Source organism: Rhopalosiphum padi, chromosome 1 (genome assembly GCF_020882245.1).
Source record: "Rhopalosiphum padi isolate XX-2018 chromosome 1, ASM2088224v1, whole genome shotgun sequence".
In the NCBI taxonomy this organism is placed as follows: domain Eukaryota; kingdom Metazoa; phylum Arthropoda; class Insecta; order Hemiptera; family Aphididae; genus Rhopalosiphum; species Rhopalosiphum padi.
In genome coordinates, this window is record NC_083597.1 from 74309824 (window position 1) to 74330115 (window position 20292).

The window sequence follows — 20292 nt, forward strand, 5'->3', positions numbered from 1 at the left end:
AATAAAGAGAATACCTATTCAGATGTAAAACGGATATACGAGATGCTTGTCTAGACCAATTAAATCAGAGCCTTAACACAACAAAGAAAATGTAGTAATAGAATGGAATGGACATTCTGATAGAACTAATTTATAAGCTAGAATTAACACAATACACAATACTAAATATAACATGTTACGATAAACTTTTTAATAAAAATTTCAGAATCCAATTTGAAAAACAAAATAATAAATATGCAATAAACATTAGGTTAAAAAAAAAAATTATTAAAAATATAAGTTAGAGTATAGACATTTTATAGAAAAATGCACTGATATATACGTATATATATATACACATACTTAATTTTAGTAAGTATTAAAATACTATATAAAAAAAAAGAAAAAAAAACTGTAAGCCATATTACAATTATGTACTACGAAATTATTAATATACATTACTAATCACCTTATTTTATTTTATATAGTTAACCATATCATATTATTATATCACTATCCACTATAACCATTTATATTTTATATTATTATATTATATAACCATATTATATACTAAACATATACATTATTATATTATACTATCTACTAACCACTTATTTTATTGTATTAATGAAAAATAATGTAACCACTATCAAGTATATATTAAGCAATAAGCAAACTATTTAAGCACTTTTGTAATTAATATATGCAAGAGCATACAAATAATTGTAAAATGTATTGAAAATATTGTTAACAAGTTTTAATAACTTGTATTTTATAAACTTAACTATTTTTGTACTAGACTTTGAAAGATTTCTGTCTTAAGGACATAAACCTTTTTTTTCGTGGGAAGGTGCTACGTGCTCCGAGATCCCATACATAATACATAATGCATAAGCAGAGCGATACCCACGTGCCCTTTTTAAATTTAAATATGGTAATTGTTTTACAAATTTTAATTATTTTAAATAGTAAATACGTTAATGGCAAATCAAGTATTAACGTTAATATGTTATCAGTATTTTTGTTTTGTTTTTTTTTTTTTTATAACTCAAGTAAAAATTATTTAGTCCCCACCTCCCCTGTAAAAAAAATTCTGACTACGCCTCTGGTGGGAAGTATATTAAATTATTAAATAAATAAAACTTTACTTTTACTTTAAAAAAAAGTAAACAACTAATTATGTAATATCTATTGTAACATAATTATATATTTAAATGGATAGTTCAAATATAAGCAATTAATTGTCAAGGTATTAACATCATATTCTGATATTAATATAAATAATACAGATAGTGATTACTCCTGGTCACGGTCTTATATAAGACCGTACTCCTGGTGGTTGTCTTGATTACCTAATACCTATTAATATTTAACAGAATGGTTATGGAAAATGACAGATTGTTAATATAATAATTTATTTTGCTAATTTTCAAATATGTTTATGTACTTACATTTGTTTATGAACAAGTTAATTGCATTTATTTCATTATTTGATTTTTAAAGTATCAAATTCTTCTTAATTTCAATACTTACGTGGTTTCATCCAATATTAACTTTATCATAATTTTAACTGATGAAATACAAACTGGATAAAATTATATAAATTATGCTTTAAGATTCCTCAAAATTCTTAAATAACAAATAAGTCTTAAATTCAAATGTACACTGTATTTTATTGCATTAAGTTTAAAACATTTTTGTTTCACTATTTTGAACAATACTAAAAGGGTATTGTTACAAAATCAATAAATATTACAAAATTGATAGTTCTCAATTGTTTTATCTATAATGTTTTTATCTAATAAATAAATAAATTTAAATAGTAAATACAGTGATCACAAGATAAGTTTTTAGAAAAAGTCAAACTTAACAAAATAATTTTTAAAGGCGTGTGTTTTAATAACATTTTCTATTTTCAAAATTTAGCATTAAACAAAATAATTAATATTAAGAAAACAATTGAGGAATGTGAGCAAAATAATAAAAAAAAAAGACAGTTGTTCATGAATATGATAACTGGCAATAACTCCTACAGGCTAAAACCGAAAAAAAAAATGTTTAAATAAAGAACAAACAATAGCCTACTAAATTCCCTTAAACTAATACTTTCTACAACAAAATTTATCTATAAATGAATAAAGACAAAAAGTAAACAATAAATATTATTTAATATTTACTAATATCTTCACCTAAATTTTAAGACTAAACACACTAATAGAATCATAATATTATACAATATATAATATTTATATTTTAAGATATGAACAAAAGTTATAAAACATGAACTTAATTTTAATAGTTAGATAGGCAGACAATTTTGTCTTTTTACAATAGTGGCAGTACTCAGTGTATAATAAATACAGGCGGTGAGAAAAATTATTTGAATTAAAAATTTTTTTTGAGAAAATGATTCTCCATTTTTCTATAATTAGTTTATACATAATATCTTTATTTTCATAAAGAATATCACTAAAATAAATAATGAAAAAAAAACTTTTCTAACTTTCTTTAAAAAAAAAAAAACAACAATGAAATATATAATTTTTCTCGTGGTCTATAAACAATTATTTTATTTTACTTTTTGAAGTATATTTAAAATTTATCTATAATGTGACACAAAACATGACATATTTATTTATCATAAATCCATAATAATGACAATCAACTATTAAGTAACATTAAGAATGCAGAATAATACAGTTTAATATAATATTTTCTAAATAATAGTGATGTAGGGTACAAATTCTTTTAAAGGTCAACCAAAAACACCATAAACAGTGTTATTATTTATCAATTAATTTAATATATTTTAATTAACATAATACACATACACACACAACATAGACATACACCAATTGAATTTATTATCATTATCAATTATTAAATATTTTTATTTTCTTGTTATCTAACAAATTAAAAATCAGCTCAAACGAGGCAATTTGTAAATTAAAGAAATCCTATAGAGAACCTAAAATTAAATACAGTACTTAGCTAGGTATATCCCTAGAGTGGTTCTTCAGTCTTATTTGCATACATTGATGTCTGGTCATAAGGAGATTTTTATTTTTGCAAATAAAAATAAACGGCCATACATACACGCAAGCGTGCATATATTTACATTTATTTATTTATATTTGTATAAATACATACTTATTTAAGTTTAACTATAATTTAATTTAATTAGAACTTAAAGTAATATAAATATTTATACAAATTGGTAATCATTATTTCTATATCAACTATGTAACTGTAGTTTAACTCAATTTACCTTCATCTAACACATAAGTGGGATAATCTATTAAGATGATGTTTCTCTGTCAACTGCTACTTCCTATCAAATCTATACATTTGCTAAAGGGAGACCATTGTAACATCCATTTTCAATCAATTCATCATTGGCCTATCATTTCTATTGTTTCCCTACACACAGAAGTCTTATAAGTTCTTTAATATTGAATTTTCCCCATGTAATGAACATAATATCTTAGCTTAGTTTTCACTATGTTTAACTATTTTAATTTAACATAATGTATTAAAATATGATTAAATTAGCTATTTTACACATCAAATAAAAATTAATAACTTAGTACTTTTAAATAACAATAAACAATTGATATTTCATCAATTTTTTTTTTATTAAAAATTTAAAGCGTAAAAGGCAAAAATTATAATTATGTCTCAGTTCATACTGGTTTAAATTGGTAACATATTCACTAAAAATAAAATACATTAAATACAATAAAAATTCTCGAATAAAGTTGAAATATCGTTAGAAAAATTACCCCTGGATACAATTCTTCTAAAATGTTATACTTTAGATGCCAAATATATTAACATATACTTTTACCTAAATATTAATATTTATTTAATTCAAATACAAAGAACAACACAGTAAAATTATACATAAAAAAAAATTATATACATTTTTGTTTGCCACTGAGATAAACCTCTTTACCAGTGTATACAAAATATGAGTTTAAATTAAAATATTATTTATATTACAACACAAATTATACAATTACCCATCTAGCGAAGAAACAGAATTATCTGACTTAGAGTGGTTCTGAGAATTATATGTGACAATAGGAGGTGGGTCTGAGAATACTAGATCCGCAAGTCCATCACAAATGGCATCTAACACTGCATCAGATGACTGACCGATTTGTTCTCGTACCGGTATTGTATGAACACCCGGTCTTATAGTAGTATAACCATCTATTTCATCAATGCCTTCATCAGCCATGGGTATAAGTTGTTCTAGAGCGGGAGTTGTATTACGTTTTTTGTTTTTTTTCCAATTCAAACCTCCAATCATTTTCATGATTGGAAACGTACTACTTGCTGCTTCCCATACATTTACATAATTTCTTTTAATTGATTCGTCTACCGCCATATTTGTGCTACAAAACACAATACAAAAATGTAAATAATATTTTACAACAACCAAAATAGACAATATATATACTACATATATTATATAATTTAACTAAAAGCTACAACAATGATATAAATAAACTTTGCTTTAATATAACAATAAGTACATAATTTAATTCAATTAATTATTTACTAAACATTTACTGTAAATAGTTATGAAGAGACAATAGTATTAACATACTTTTCACAGAGATTTAATCCTTGGGTTGGTTTCATTGGTATGTAACTATCAACAACTTCAATACCAGGTACCTCTGAAACTCTTTCCAATGTAGGTGACAAATATGTATGTGAAGATGTTGGAGGTGATCTGGAAATACCATGAACAGCTCCAGATAGTGTTCTTTTGATATCTACAGAAGACACTATAGATTTTGGAGGAGAACGACCAGTTGGTCTATGGATGCATGATGGATCAGGAGAAGGACAAAGTTTAGGTGATGATCTTGGTGATACATCTGCTGGTGGCTGAATCGATAAAGTTCGACAAGTTGCTGAATAATGACGACGAGATTTTGAATTGCAACTAAAATCAATTTCCACACGATCGCCATTGTCACTTTGTTCAGACATACTGGTTGAACCAGATTGATAACCATTCCGGGGCAATCCGGTTGGGGGTAATCGACCACGGCTGCCTACTGAAAATGCACGAGCTCTTGTTCTATCAGCGTTAATTCTAAAAAAAAAAATTATTAGTTATTAGTTATATTATTATATATTTTTTTATTGTCAATATATACTTGTCAATTTTTTCCCTTAAGCCATCTGGTCTGGAACCAACAGAATAAGCTCGAGTAGGCCTTTCAATAGGTCCTTCATCTTCAGATGGAGTAAGGTATGCACAAACTTTATCTAAATGTATGTCAGAAAAACGAGTGTCTGTAGACGGTGTTCCAGATTCAATAGACCCTTGCTTACAATCCATGGATACATAGTCAGACATTCTACTCACAGGAGCCATAGGGACATAGCCTTCAGGCGATTCAAATTCCATTGGAGGCATCTCAGTAGATTCTATTGTAATATATGAAAAATTATTAATTATATTTACTTAAAAATATGTATAGTAAAAATTTAACATATATTTGAATAATCAATCATTAAAAATAAAAAAGTTATATTTAACAACAACAGTCAAGTATAATACTGAATTAACTTATGGTTAATCAAAATAATTGTGTAATAACCATCATTAAAGTAACAATGACCATGAACTTTGCATTTCCCCTCTATAAATTGTATACAAATTATATTGAAGCTACAAATTATATAATTATCTATAATACTGTATTATTTATGTCTTATTTATTTTTATTATAAAATATAATTACTTAAGACACTCCAGTCACACATCATATTGAACATTTTAATATTTATATTATTATTGAAACATTAACTTGCACAATATTTATCTTTACAAAATGTTGACACTTATTTTTATTAAATAGGAATGGAATGCTTTAAATTGATTTAGTAAGAATTCACTATAATTAATTTTTTATCCAATAAATACATATGCAAGCTTATCAAGAATGTATATTGAATAAATGGAAGGGATTGCAAAAGAATTGTATGATATATTGATATCTCAAATATGTTAGAAACACAAATTTCTGACTAGCTTGTATAATATTATGGTAATCTAATTCACATACACAAAGTACTCCTTTACACTATCTAAGTTTATTTTTTAAGTCAATTCTTGTGATTTTGAAGAATTGTTTTTATAGAATTTTAAATATTTATATTAATATATTTTTAATTTTGTGTCTAACGTATTTCACTATGATGATTTTTAATATTTTTAATTGTTTTAAAATTAGCAACTATGAAGAAATATAATTTATTACAAAAAAAATTTATATATAAATTACCTTGTTTAGAATTACTGTGTCCTTCCAATGGCATAACATTTACACAGTTATTAGAAAAAGTGTATCCTGGTTTCATTGGAAGGTATCCATCTGGTGGAGGACTGGTTCCAGACGTACCTAATGAATAATGATTATAAATTATTGAAAGTAACACAAAAAAATTATGTAAATAATATATTTACTAACCAGAAGGATTTAATGGAGTATATGTATCATCTATATTGATAGGTGAACCATATGGACTGTTTGAGTCACAACAAGAACCCGCCTATTTATATTAAAATTAAAATATTAATAAATATAATACTATATAATCTATTTAAAAATTAATTATCTAACTTAAATATAATTTTAAATATGTTTTTATTTAAAATTAGTATATAGTATAATAATAATATAAAATAAGTAAAAATCAATAAAAGATTAATGAGAATTTACGTATACACATAAAAAAAAAAAAATTTCAATATTATAATTTAAGAAATAAATGTTATGATAGATAACAGTTATCATTATTAATATTTTTGTTTAATAAAAATGACTAACCTGGGAAGAGGAACTGGATTTGTTACCAACAATATTGTTGTTAATCAAGTTAATATTATTATTAACGTTACTGTCACTTGTTTGTCTCGAAGAATCTTCTTCTACAAGAAAAAAAAACAGAATTGTTATAAAATGAAATTTATTGTAAATAATAAATTAAAACCACAAAAATACCTTTGTCTAATGGAGTATATGGAATAAAATCTTCTTGTTTTTCCTCAAGTATGGCAGACCGATGGTCATTAAGACTCGTGTAAAAGGAAGAAATTCCATCAGTGGTATCCATAGATTTTGAGAGTGATGAATCCCAGGTACTCAAGTTAGAATCGTTAAACCTAAATAAATTTTTGTTTATATAGTTTTTTTAATATAAGTCAATAATAAGTAACATACGCTGATAACGATGAAGAGGCAGAAACACAATTACAACCTTTATGGAAAGTTTGTTTAGGGGATAAAATTCCATTGAAAGAACGTGTTGATGAAGTTGTGTTTTCACTAATAGTACGTGGTCGCAACGGCATACTATCACAACGCTCTCTAACTGATCCTGAAAATAAGTAATTTAATTTATGAAAAACAATTGCAAAAAATTTACTAGGCTTAAACCAAATTTAATATTAATTTAAATAAATTATAAATTAATAATAAAACTATCTTAAAAGATTAAGAATTAAAAAGAGGATAAATGGTAACTGCTTGCTTTATTAGGTTTATTAGGTATTGTTATAGAGGAATAAGTCATAGCAATGTATGTGTTAAACTTGAATTCCATGATAAATTAATAAATACAGAATATTCTTTTGAACAAAGATAAACTGACAGCTAATATTACTAAGTATATTTCATAATATATTTGTAATTCTATTAAAAATAATTAATTTCATTATAGGAAATACTATTCTAGGTTGGATTAATTCTTGCCAAAAACATTCAACATTTACTATGTTATAAATATTTAATAATTATAAAAATATCTATTTCTATTTTTGTTATTAACATATGGGTCAATACGGGTTGATGGTATAAAATTATTTTAAATATTTTAAATAAGTCAAGTTTTCAATAAAATATATGTAAAAGTTTCAAATTCCCAAGAAAAATACTCATTATATATATATATATATATATTATATTATTAATTCTCTAAAAAATAACTAAAAATGTTAGGGACCAGTCCAATATGTGATTTATCAATAAATAACGGGTCTAGTGGTCTAATATATGATCTATCGACTTAATTTGAACTTAAAAAATCTATAAATAGCTCAATAAGTGTCAAAACATTAGAAAAATACAATGTTTAGAATATGATAATATTATAAAGTATTTCAAGTATCTATAGTTTTTCAACTATGAATTAAAATAAAATATGAAAATTGTAAATCACCTGAATACTAATATAGTTTACAAATAAATCAATGTTTTTGATAAAGCTTAAAATATAAAAATACTTTGTATGATTATTCAAGTAATATAATATGATAACTATTAACAATGAATGGCGCCAAATACGTATTTTTAAGAAGAGGTTCGCTCCTGTATTTAATTACGATAGGGGTACCAGGTGGTTGGGTGGATAAAAAAACATTCTTGTTTGTAAATCTTTGGAATATATTGATATTATGACTTTTTGATAATTGAATTTACAATATAATCATAGGACCGGCCATTATTTTTCCTCGTCTACGTTATAAAATACAAAATATATAAAAAATAAAATGATTAATGTATTTTCTTATTGAATAGAAAAAATTAAAACCATACTTTTAATTTTTTATAAGTAATTGATATGATATCTCATCGATTGTCAGAAATATACAAAATCAGAGTAAAAAACAATAATTGCATTTAAAATTTGATATTATATTAAAACAAAAAACATATAATTTTAAATTGGTTTACACAAAAAGTTTGTGTATTTAAAGTCTCGACATAGACATTCAAGTTATTGATACCTTAAATTAAATTACCTGTGCGAGCTAAATCAACATTGCCATTATTTAAAGTTGAGGAACTTTGACTATTATTTTTATACCGAAGCCCAGGGTGATTCTCATCTAAAATGTTATTTCCGAGTAGTTAATAACAGATACTTTATTCAACTTTGTAAAAAACATACCATAGAAACTAGAACGTTGTTTTGATGGGCAGTTTATTAATCGTGATCCTTCATTAAATGATGATGATCTCATTCTAAATCTAGTGTCATGATTTCGACTTGATGCACCCATTATAGTTTCATGAACACTAGCGGCTACATCATTGTTCCACGTATCCATCCATATGTGACCAGAACCAAATGGAGAACTTTGTCCTACTTCCATATAAAAAAAAGTACCCAAAGCTCCACAGCGACGAATACTTGACAACTGTAATAAAATAAATTTTTTTTATTTTATTAATGACTTGATAATAATAAAAATATATATTAATATTTATAATTACCATTATATCCATGGTTTTTTGTTCTTTTGATTTGGTTGGATATTTCATTATACTCACTTTTTTGTCACATAAACAAAGTCCAGTCATACCTATTAAATTTGCATTCATTCCCAACTCTTTTTTTAATATAGAAATATGCCAAATATGCTCTGCAATAAAAAATATAATTATAACATGTTAATACATTATGAAACAATAAAAATCTATAAAATTAAGTACCGAAAGGTTCTTTGAGTGAATCACCCGGTCCAAAATCTTTAGAAACACGTTGTAGAACCAACATTAGGTCCAACCACTCATCAAGTTCTTTATCACAATCAAATAGTATATAAAAAGAACTTTCCTTAGTGTACAAACATAATATTGTCTTTTTAGTACGTGCATCTACACGTTTGTCGATATTGAAACATGACTTTAATACAATTACTCTATAATAAAATATACAACAAAATCATTTACAATTATAGCTAATAAAATATTATATAGTTTAATAGTTAAATTATACTTTTTAGGTAATGCATTGTTTCTCCATTTTTTTTCAGTTTCATAATATTCAAGACGCGCAGGTCCACCACCTGCAGTTTCTTCGCGTAGTACAAAAAATTTTTTTCTCATACTCTTATTTTTTTTCAAATATCCTATTTTAACAACACCAGCCATAGCATTTCTAGGCTTAGGTGAGTCAGTAAGTTGGGCCAGTAACAAACTCATTTTAAGTAATTTCTGAAAATAAAAAACAAAACATAAACTGTTAGATACAACATTATTCATTATACAATTTAAATTAATAAAATATAATACAAGTAATAATATTTAAAAAAATGTATACCATAAAACACATCATTAAGTTATTTAAATATACTAGTGTAAGAAAAAAACAAAAACTAGGTGCTAGGTTAAAGAAAAATATTAATATATTTAATTTAGATTAATGAAATATTTAAATTGAATGAAAATAAATTTGAAATTACTAATTGCAATCTACAGGTCAACAAATAAAAATAAAAGACAGGTTCTTATCGAGGTGCATTATTAGTATTTACTATTTTGGGATGTTATGAAGTTCTTATCATTAACAAAACAAACAACAATAAAGACAATAAATGTTAGAAATGGGAAATTCACGAAAAAATAAGATATTAAAAACAGCAATTATTTTTCAAGTTACAAACTATAAACCAATAGATACATATAAATATAAATAAGTATATATATATATATATATATATATAACACATAAACCATAATATTCAAATATAATTAAATAGGTACCTACTAGTTATCTGTACCAATTTTATTTTAATGTCAATTTTATAAAATAATAAGTAATATGTTTAGTTTACAACTACCCAATGGAAAAAAAAAATAACAAATCCAAAGAATTTCTTTAATCCCTCATGAGTCCTATCAATGATTTTAACACATCATAATTATATTTTATTTGAATTAAAAAATTTATAAAAGCTTAAGTTGAGTATAGAATTAAGTTTAGCTTGGAATCTAGAAGTTTCTCACTGATGACACTCTAAGAATGTGATTATAGGATGAAGACAGGCGACCAGAAAATTGTTACTCCTAATTTATTTTTTAGTTTTTTGGTCACCTAACCTGGCATTGGCTAAGTTTTTACTACAATATTTTGACGATCAGAGAATGGGTTGTGGTAATATTTATAGAACTTTTTAATAGCTTCTAAACTTTATTAGAATTAGGAGGCTTTTTTTTTTGTGCAAACAATTGATTTATTTGTATTCTGTATAGGTTTGATTATTTTTCACTGAACATTCTAAATTAGTTTTTTTAGCGGTTTATAGTGAAGTGAAAGTTTTGATATTGAGTAATGAGTATAAAATATTTTAAGATACAAAAATGATAGGAATTTAATTTAAGTTTGGTATTATAAATGATTATGGAGGCTCAGATCAAATTTTTATTGAAGTTAACACTGAGGTATTTTGTAGATTGAAATTAATAGAGAATTTAATTAGAGAACAAATGTTGTTTTAAAGCATAAGTGATGTGACTGAAATTGCTTTAGTTCATTCTTACCTTTTACTCGACCAGGTATTAATATGAAAAAGATAATATAGAAGATGAAAATTGTTATGAACTAAAAGATTATTTTATCATCAGGCTACTCAGCAACAAAATGTATAAGAATACGCGGGTTGATTGGTTGATACGCTACAACAAATATTGAAAATTAGAAATACGGTTAATGTACCTTAAAGAACACCAACTTGTATTAAAACAATTAGCAGAGAGAGAATTGACAATCATTGAGGTAGTATTTAAAGAATAAGATAAAAGCAGAACGTAAGATTTTCTTTATTTAAAAAAGATCATGCCATACCTGATTAAATACCTTGGCGATATGGAGAACTGTAGTAATGATAGTATAGTATTGTTTTTACTTTAGCAATGAAGTGATCGTATTTGTTGTATCTACTGTTTATTTGGTCAATTATGTAGTGATGGTTGCGGAAACTAAATTGTATGTTTGAATAACTTTGAAGTCATTTTAGGATAAGTTTATGAGTGAACTCGTGGTGGGTTAAAAACTATAGATAAAAATTTACCAAAATTAATTTATTTGAAATATTCCAAAATATCAAAATGTTTGTGTAACTTTGTAAGTAGCAACATTTTATCATGGAACCAAAAATAATAATGAATTCTTAATTAATACTATACAATAAATATTAAAACATACTATCTCTATTATTCACTCAAAAAAAGGTATTTTTTAAGAATTTATTAAAGCAATAATACTATTTATGAACATAATAATAAAATCATACACATACATTTGCTATTAACTTTATTAAAAATGAACAATATTGATTTAGTTAGTACATATTTGTATTCAAGAATAATTTTTTGTAATAATAATAAATGTTTTTGGTTTTTATTTTTATCAGTTTAATCTACACAATTTTAAAATGATAACTAATATCAAGTATTACACTTATATGCACTATTTAATAATAAATGAATATTTCATTAAAAATAATAATTATTTATTATTATTATTTTTAATTATACATAATATCAATAGAAGTACACAAAAACTTTTTATTTTTATTTTATTGAATTATAAATCAGAAGCTGATATTTCAATAATTATTTGATAATAATGATAATTCATTAGGTTTAAGTCTGAGTGTAAAGGCAAAGTAAGATTACAAACATGAAGAAGAAGTCTGTATAAAAATAAAATACTGTAATAAACCTAAGTACCTATATTCTTGTATAAATTGTTGACACCGAGTTTAGAAATAATAATAAAAAATTAAATCAATAAGTTTAGTTTATGTTATCAATGAAAAATATGATTACTTTAATGATTATTAAATTATAAAAGTTACTTTTAACTAACTGTTTGAAAATAAATTAGTAACTTCTTTTAATAGTTTTAAGTGTTTTAACTATTATGAAAAATCATTAATATATTAATTATAAGTAACTATCATACAAATAAAAGTAATTGCCTTAAAAAGACATTTAAACAATTCAACACCACAATACCATCAAGTGCTAATATAGACAAATAAGTAAACTAAAATGTAATATTTAATAAAATCTAATAAATGGTTCTAATAATTTACTTCACATTTCTCTCATAAAGGTAATTTATAATATAATGTGGATGATTTAAAAAAAAAGGGTTGGTGTGTGCTCACTGCTCATTGAATATAATGTATGGAAGTAATATAACTATGAAAAGATAACATTTGCATAACATTTAATTAGCATGTTAGAAAAACTGTAATATATATAATTTGTATTGAATAAACAAAAAACATAAATAGTTCATAGGTATTACTCATATTGATAAATTAGTTGAAAAATTATTAGATATTTTAAAATATCTTCTAATAAACAAAACAAATAAACAAATACATTATTTAACTGATATTATTTCAGAAAAATCTAAACAATTATCAGAATTCTAAATAAAACAACTGATATCAATTTTATCTCTAGCAATGAATTTTATTTTTTTACGACACAACAAATCGTAATAAAACAAATAATCTATATAACCTATGTTTTATTTTAAATATTACACATAACAAGTTTTACAATAGATTTAAGATGATTTCCAATCAAGAACTAACATTTTAATCAGCTTCAAAATAAAACATATACTTTTAAATAATCACTACAAAAAAAGCATAGGTTTTGTGATCAAGGTTATTCGATGGTAGAATATCTAAACATGTACAAAAATAGCAGAAAAAATACTAATTAATTTAATAGAACTAAAATGTATACCTATGTATGAATGTTAGATTTTTAAGTTGTACAGTAGGTACTGCAATTGTTAATGTTTTTATTAACTACAATAAAAATGATAAGCAAAAATATTTTAATTTGCTTCATAAATGCTGTAGAGGTCAACATTGTCAAATGCATACAATTTACGATAATGCTACATTAATTGGATTATAGACACCTAAATTTCACATTAAAAACGAATATAAAATTGTATTCCTACAGGTGAAAAGTCATTGCAATAGATTTGGCAAATGTGTTATCATCAGCCAAGTAGTGTTGAGTATCGATTATTAATTGACGAGAAGTGTATAACCGCAACCGATAAAAGCATAAAATGACAAAACGGCAACAGCCATACAGGTTCAAAACAATATTTTTTAATCACCAGGAAGTTATATGATTCCAATAACACAGGTATAACATTATCAAAAAACTGAATTGGTCTCTCTACAAAATGTACCCCTATACCAGTGGAGAGGTGAAAAACATGAAAAAAAAGATCAGATTTTCGGACAGTTACGTATCGAGAGACTAACTAGTGTCAAACGACATCGACAAGACAACAACAACAATAATAATAACAACATAGAAAAATCCCGTCTATAACACGACATTGTTATTGTTATTATAGGCATGTGCCTAGTAGTGGTATGGGAATAATAGGCATAGGTGTTGGTACACCACACTACACCTATAATACCTATCCATTCAAGAACGGGCAGTTATGTCAAGGGCATGCACTGTTTACGTTATTATCCGTCAGTTTTTTTTTTTTTTTTTCATTCTTTTACACAATTGCTCGCAATAAAAATAACACGCAATAAGTAACATACCTACTTCTCGTCTGGTATTTCCTTTCGCGTGTGCGGACTCGAAAACTGGGTTCGCGTTCCGAACTATGATATTGTACCGTACACGAACTGACTAGAACCGACGTGGCCACACATAGCACTACAATAATAATAATAATAATAATAATAATATTATTATTACGATTTTCGCGCACACGCCGTTTCTTACACGGCCACGAAAACGTGCGTCGCAATAGCTAAAATCACACCGCGATATCGTATATTATACAAGGTGCGTACGGTTCGCGTATCGCGTACGAACAAAATATATAACGTTACACTCGGTATGTCGTCGGTATGAATTATTATAATCTGTACCGGTCGTGTTTTTGTATCGTAAAAAATAAAAAATAAATAATAATAATTTAATAATTGTAATTATAACAATAATGTATCCACACACGGCGCGCGGCGCACGAGGGCGTCGAAAACGACGATAAATGAGAGGAAAACGATACGACAGCACGCGCGTACGAGACGATATCGTTTCAACAACAACGAACACTGCGGGCAAAACACGGTGCGACGGCGGCAGTGGCGTTTAGCACGATAATTCGGAACATGCTGCTGCTGCGGCGACGGCGGCGGCCGACGGGGCGCATTGGAAATCGGCGAAAACCCTTTCTGTCACTGACCACTGCGACGGCGGCGGCACGTCGACGATAATAACAACAACAACAACAACAACAACAACAACAACAATAACAACGACGCGCGAGAAACACACCGACGGAATAGACGATTTCGAGGACGCGGTTATTGCCACTGTAACTACTACTGTATTCACCGTGTCGTTATTGTTAATGGAAAACATTTTCCGCGGAAAAGTCATGTGGATACGTAAGCGCCACCACTGTGTGTTGTTATTCGGTGTGTGCGTATATGTGTGTGTCTGTGTGACGATTAATCAGCGCGTATTCCTATAGATGTAAACAAGTGGCGCGCATGCGCTCCCATCCCCGCCTTCTCAGCGCGCGGGTCATGTTGACCGTTGAACCGTGCAAACAACAACAACATTACAACGAAAACAACATTTTTCCCATAGCGGCGTGGCTGCGTCGTGTGTTTTTCGCTCTGTCGGTCTACTGCGCAGTCAGCTGCACTGTTCTCTCTTTCACGAAAAAATACAAAATAAAAATAAAAAATAAATAAATAATATCGATTGTTATAATAATAATATTGTTATTATTATTATTATTATTATCATTATCATTATCATCGTCGTGTTGTTCTTCCGCGACACAACTGACGGTACAACAACACACGCTTATATATCAGTACGATGTATATTATTATGGATTAATTATATATTTATACATAATCAATAGCGATATTATATCCGCGTTACTACCATATATATATATATATATGATGTATATAGGTATAAGGTATATACGAACGAATTAGTACACCGTACTGCATCATAATATTATTATGTATGCTATAGCGGCTGTTTTGCTTGACCGTCTTTCATTTTTAATACGTCTCCGTACTCTTAATAACCTCCCCCTCCTGAAAACCCCAATAACCTTTACCTCGAATTTTCCCGCGACCACTCGTCGTCGTGTACCTACGTTTTATTACAATATTATTATGTACGTATACGCTCCGGTTCAATAAAATTGCAATTATTTCCAACACGACAACAATAATTTCAAGTATAACATCAACAACAACAACAACAACAACAACAACAACAGCAGCAAATACGGTCCGCTACAGTATCGTCTGCTGTAATATGTTGCAGCCGTTTCTTCGATTCTCGTTCCTGCGCTCTCTTAATCTCTAAACAAAATATGCTTATTTTATAAACGATAATAATTATTATATTATATTGCAATTAGCAAGTCATTGTTTAATACGATTTAATAATAATATTATTATGATAATAATATACCGTACACATCGTCGTCGCGCAGTACAACTACTGTAGTGCGTACTCATTATGAAAATACACACACACCTATCGTCCAAGATAATACTATACCTATACGGCTATACGATATTGGTCTGTATTATTATTATGTACCGTAACTACGCGCGTCGCATGTGCGTCGTGCGTAGGTATGTCGCACATCACAATATATACGCATATTACAATAATTATCTATTTTTTTTTCCTATGTACATAACACACTATATATTACGAGTTATGACATATACGCAGTACGCACAATGCCGTGTAAATATATGCAATAGGTATTATAATGTGTGCGTCAGTAACCGGGTGGGTGTGTGGGCGGACGTCGGACGTAGGTACCCATATATACATATACACACGATATTATGAGGACGTACCTACGCGTATTTACACGCGCGTATATGCGCACGTAAATGCGCGGGGTAGAATTCCACGTTGGAATCACGTTGCGTTGTTTTGACGCCCTCGTAAAATCGATAACGCAGACTATATACGTGTAAAACTAGGTTGGCATAACGGTGGGCCAGACAACTCCATTCAACGCGTGCACGAGGTTGGACGGTCGGGCGACTTAGTGTTAATCTGTGCGTGTGTGTGCGTTGTGTGTGCGCGCGCGCGCGGCCTCACCCTTACCACCGCTCGTCGTCACCGACGCTGAAGGATTGCGGGGAAACTATCGACTTTTTTCCACCCTCGACACCGTCACATCCACTAGTCACTATTCTATACACCACGTGATGACCGTAAGGCCGCCGCGGTATATTGTAAATACTAAATATGATACGAACACACATACACGCGTACGTTTACGCGCCTTACGCCCTTGTTTATGGTTTTAAAAGGGTCTCTCTACCCTTCTCTCGCCCGATCGACCTATATCACCGTATACTCATATTATTATTATTATTATTTATTATAACATAGTCTGCCTCTGCACTGCTGCAGAATACGCGCGCGTACACCCGTCTCGTCGTCCAGCACCCCATCGCCTGCACGCCGAGTCGCCGACCCATTAGGAAGCCTATAACCTACATACTACGCAGTTAACTATGTAGTAATATAGTATACATTATTATACGCTATATCGGTGGCGTAATTTTTGGGAGGCACTACCTCAACTCTTTAATATTTTTGAGGAGGCAGAGATTTGTTATCTAGCCTCCCCCCTAAAATTTTCTAAAATAAATAAAGAATGCAATACATAAAAATATTTTTACTTCAAATTATGGCATAAAGTAAATTTATTTCACGTTTCTCCAACATTGTATAATAATATGTTGACGTATTGTTAACATTATCGCATTATCTGAGTTACAAAAATAACCCAATAATATTATTTTATAATTAATGATTAGGTACAGGATTATCATCATATTATTGTTTCAAAAAAGTTATAGCCCCCCTTTTAATGAACTTTTACTTAATATTATTTAATTATATAGGTATACGGTATATCTAATACCTATATACACCACATGATTTGTTTATTCTAACTCATGAGATGAGTCAGAGGCGTATTTATGGGGGAGAGCTATGGGGGCTTCAGCCCCCCTCCCGAAATCCAGGAAATATTTATTATGTCCTATCATATGTAAATTGTAGAAGTTCAATATTAAAAATACCTCAGCCCCTCCCAAAAAAAATGTTTAAATACGCTCCTAAGATGAATCCTAAAACTAATGTAAAATTATTTTAGTTTTTTACCTAGTTATACCACTGCACTAAACTAAAAATTAAACTACTAAATATGTTCTGATAAATGCTAAGTGCGTAAGTTATTAATAATTTGCATATATCGATATTTTACGTACGATATTTTAATATCATATATAAATATATTATGATGTATACTTAGTACCTACTCGTCTTACTCAGTACTCACTTGACACTGTCTCGTCTATCACTCATCTACAGAAACCATTTATGCAATATTATTGCCTTCGATACATATTCCACCGTCGTAGTCGATAGGTATCGTCGTTATTATTGTTTGTTGATGAATTTTTTGAAATACCTAGATATTGCTTTACATAGATTGTCAACAACCCTGTCAGTGTATACGTCATGTAGGTAATTCTGTCTGAAATAATACTGCAGATTTTAGATATAGGTGCATAGTAATAAGTAAGACGAAAATTATGTATCCAATTAGATTCCTAATTTTGTGTACATGGCTATTCAAATTTAATATTAAAAAAGTACGGGCTTACACATAAAATTCGTATATACTATATGAAATATTATCCCTACCATTTTTGTAACATAAAATTTTAATGACTGTATATATCGTACATCGAAATTTACCATTTATTATCAAAACATCATATACCTAACCTATAGAATTTACTGTAGGTACATATTACGTCTTAAAAATTCTAAACGAAAGTCACGTTTAATAAAACTCACTGTTTTTTCCGTTGTGATAAGCGCTGTTAAGACTTGGAAGTAAACAAAATTGATTTAAACTATGACTGTGTATTACTTAATTTAGCCAAATATTCAGAATATTAAAATTTTAATTACCTACTAAACAACAAGCATGAAACAAGTATGAATTAACAATTACGCTTACCTATTTGATTAGCAAAACATATTTTATACCTCTTATTCTCTCTCTTTGTATAATTATTTGTACCTATACATTATTATATATTTTATATGATATATAATATAAACAATGTTGTAATATATGGTGATATACTTTTTATTTTCAATCATTTTTTTTCACTTACAATGTTGTCTGTTTTAATTAGCACCCTAAAATATATAATACAACAATTTAAATTTAATATCATATCTTCATTATATATTTATTTATTTTTACATGTATAAAATCACATATGCTAAATTAAGTAGCGGATTAAAAAATTATCAATCCCTGGGATAATTTTTACTCTCACATGTTTCCTTGTTAAAATTGGATTGTTACATAAAACAAGTAAAAATACTGAATAGAGAGACTGACGCAAGATGCTAGTGTGTTGCGATATTAAATTTGAAAGTAGTAATATAGTTGATCAGTAATCGCATTAAATTATGAACGAAGACCGGTTGAAACCATACCGTTTGCGCATTTTCTCAAAAATGTTTGTTGGTCGTCGATAGCTTTTCTTTATGGTTATAAGTAGTAATACACATAAAAAAAACTACTAATATTAAGTTATTAAGGAAACTAAATAAGTCGCTATTACTCTTTAAAATAATATTATTGCGAATTGCGATTGATCCATAGATTTGATTTCTAATCATGTACTACCATTCCTATATGTACAACAACTTTTTTACCTTTCTAAAAATGCGTTACTTTATACATTAATGTTCTATTTAAAAATATATGACACTTTATACTTACTCTTATTGCAATTAATTATTTTATTAATATAAAATAAAAATTAACTTTGTTTGTTGAATAAACTATAGCTATTAGCTACATAATATGCATCTTTGATTATATTATCATGCATGAGTATTAAATAATAAAATAACTTATGTGGGTATGAGAGTGTAATACAATTTTTTAAGAAATCTCATATAATATAAGTGTTAATATAATCAGTTAAAAAATATTTTCATTTATTTATTGAAGAATCGTTTATTATGCTTATTTAAAATTTGTACAAATTTTATATGTATAATGATGAATCGTTTATATTTTAGATGAAAACTAAAAGTAAGTAGTTAGTCTAGGGTTATTTAAATATATTTTTTATATAATAATATACATTAGTATATTGTATATATCGTAATTTACTAATAGTAGTATTTTTTAGTATATATTTTAAATAATTTGTGGTAGGTCTGTTACAATATACTAGTACATTTCTTTAAAGTGACGGATTTCGTAATTGTTTGTAGAGATCAGACTCATGCCTAGTTTATTTTCCCGCGATCGTCCTAGTTCATGGATTAGTCTTGTATAAGAATGATTCTGTAACCCTAATCCTTTGACTAGTTG

The 20292-nt window shown here is 27.4% G+C and overlaps 1 protein-coding gene across 4 annotated transcripts; it reads right to left on the reverse strand.

Annotated features, from left to right (window-relative positions):
• Window positions 1-1632: 1632 nt before the first annotated feature.
• On the reverse strand, window positions 1633-15427 carry LOC132918127 (insulin receptor substrate 1). 4 transcript variants are annotated; one of them, XM_060979245.1, is made up of 14 exons: window positions 14403-15420; window positions 9790-10007; window positions 9504-9712; window positions 9285-9433; window positions 8959-9208; window positions 8810-8896; window positions 7230-7386; window positions 7011-7171; window positions 6837-6937; window positions 6477-6558; window positions 6291-6407; window positions 5157-5430; window positions 4595-5092; window positions 1633-4379 (listed from the first exon to the last, which is right to left on the reverse strand). In XM_060979245.1, exons 2-14 carry the CDS (start codon window positions 9993-9995, stop codon window positions 3998-4000), a joined length of 2673 nt encoding a protein of 890 aa, XP_060835228.1. In that variant the 5' UTR covers window positions 9996-10007; window positions 14403-15420; the 3' UTR covers window positions 1633-3997. The 4 variants fall into 4 exon arrangements, with proteins under 4 accessions (XP_060835228.1, XP_060835219.1, XP_060835236.1 ...); XM_060979236.1 differs by having other exon boundaries at window positions 14399-15419; XM_060979253.1 differs by lacking the exon at window positions 14403-15420 and adding an exon at window positions 11334-11468.
• Window positions 15428-20292: the final 4865 nt, after the last annotated feature.

What these genes read in the sequence shown, in the direction of transcription:
- LOC132918127 (XM_060979245.1), bottom strand. Translation starts at nt 9,995, where the DNA reads ATGAGTTTGTTACTGGCCCAACTTACTGACTCACCTAAGCCTAGAAAT. An exon ending in GCCTCTTCATCGTTATCAGC is followed by an intron (nt 7,172 to 7,229) that starts GTATGTTACTTA and finishes AAATTTATTTAG; the next exon opens with GTTTAACGATTCTAACTTGA. An exon ending in AATCCAGTTCCTCTTCCCAG is followed by an intron (nt 6,559 to 6,836) that starts GTTAGTCATTTT and finishes TAATATAAATAG; the next exon opens with GCGGGTTCTTGTTGTGACTC.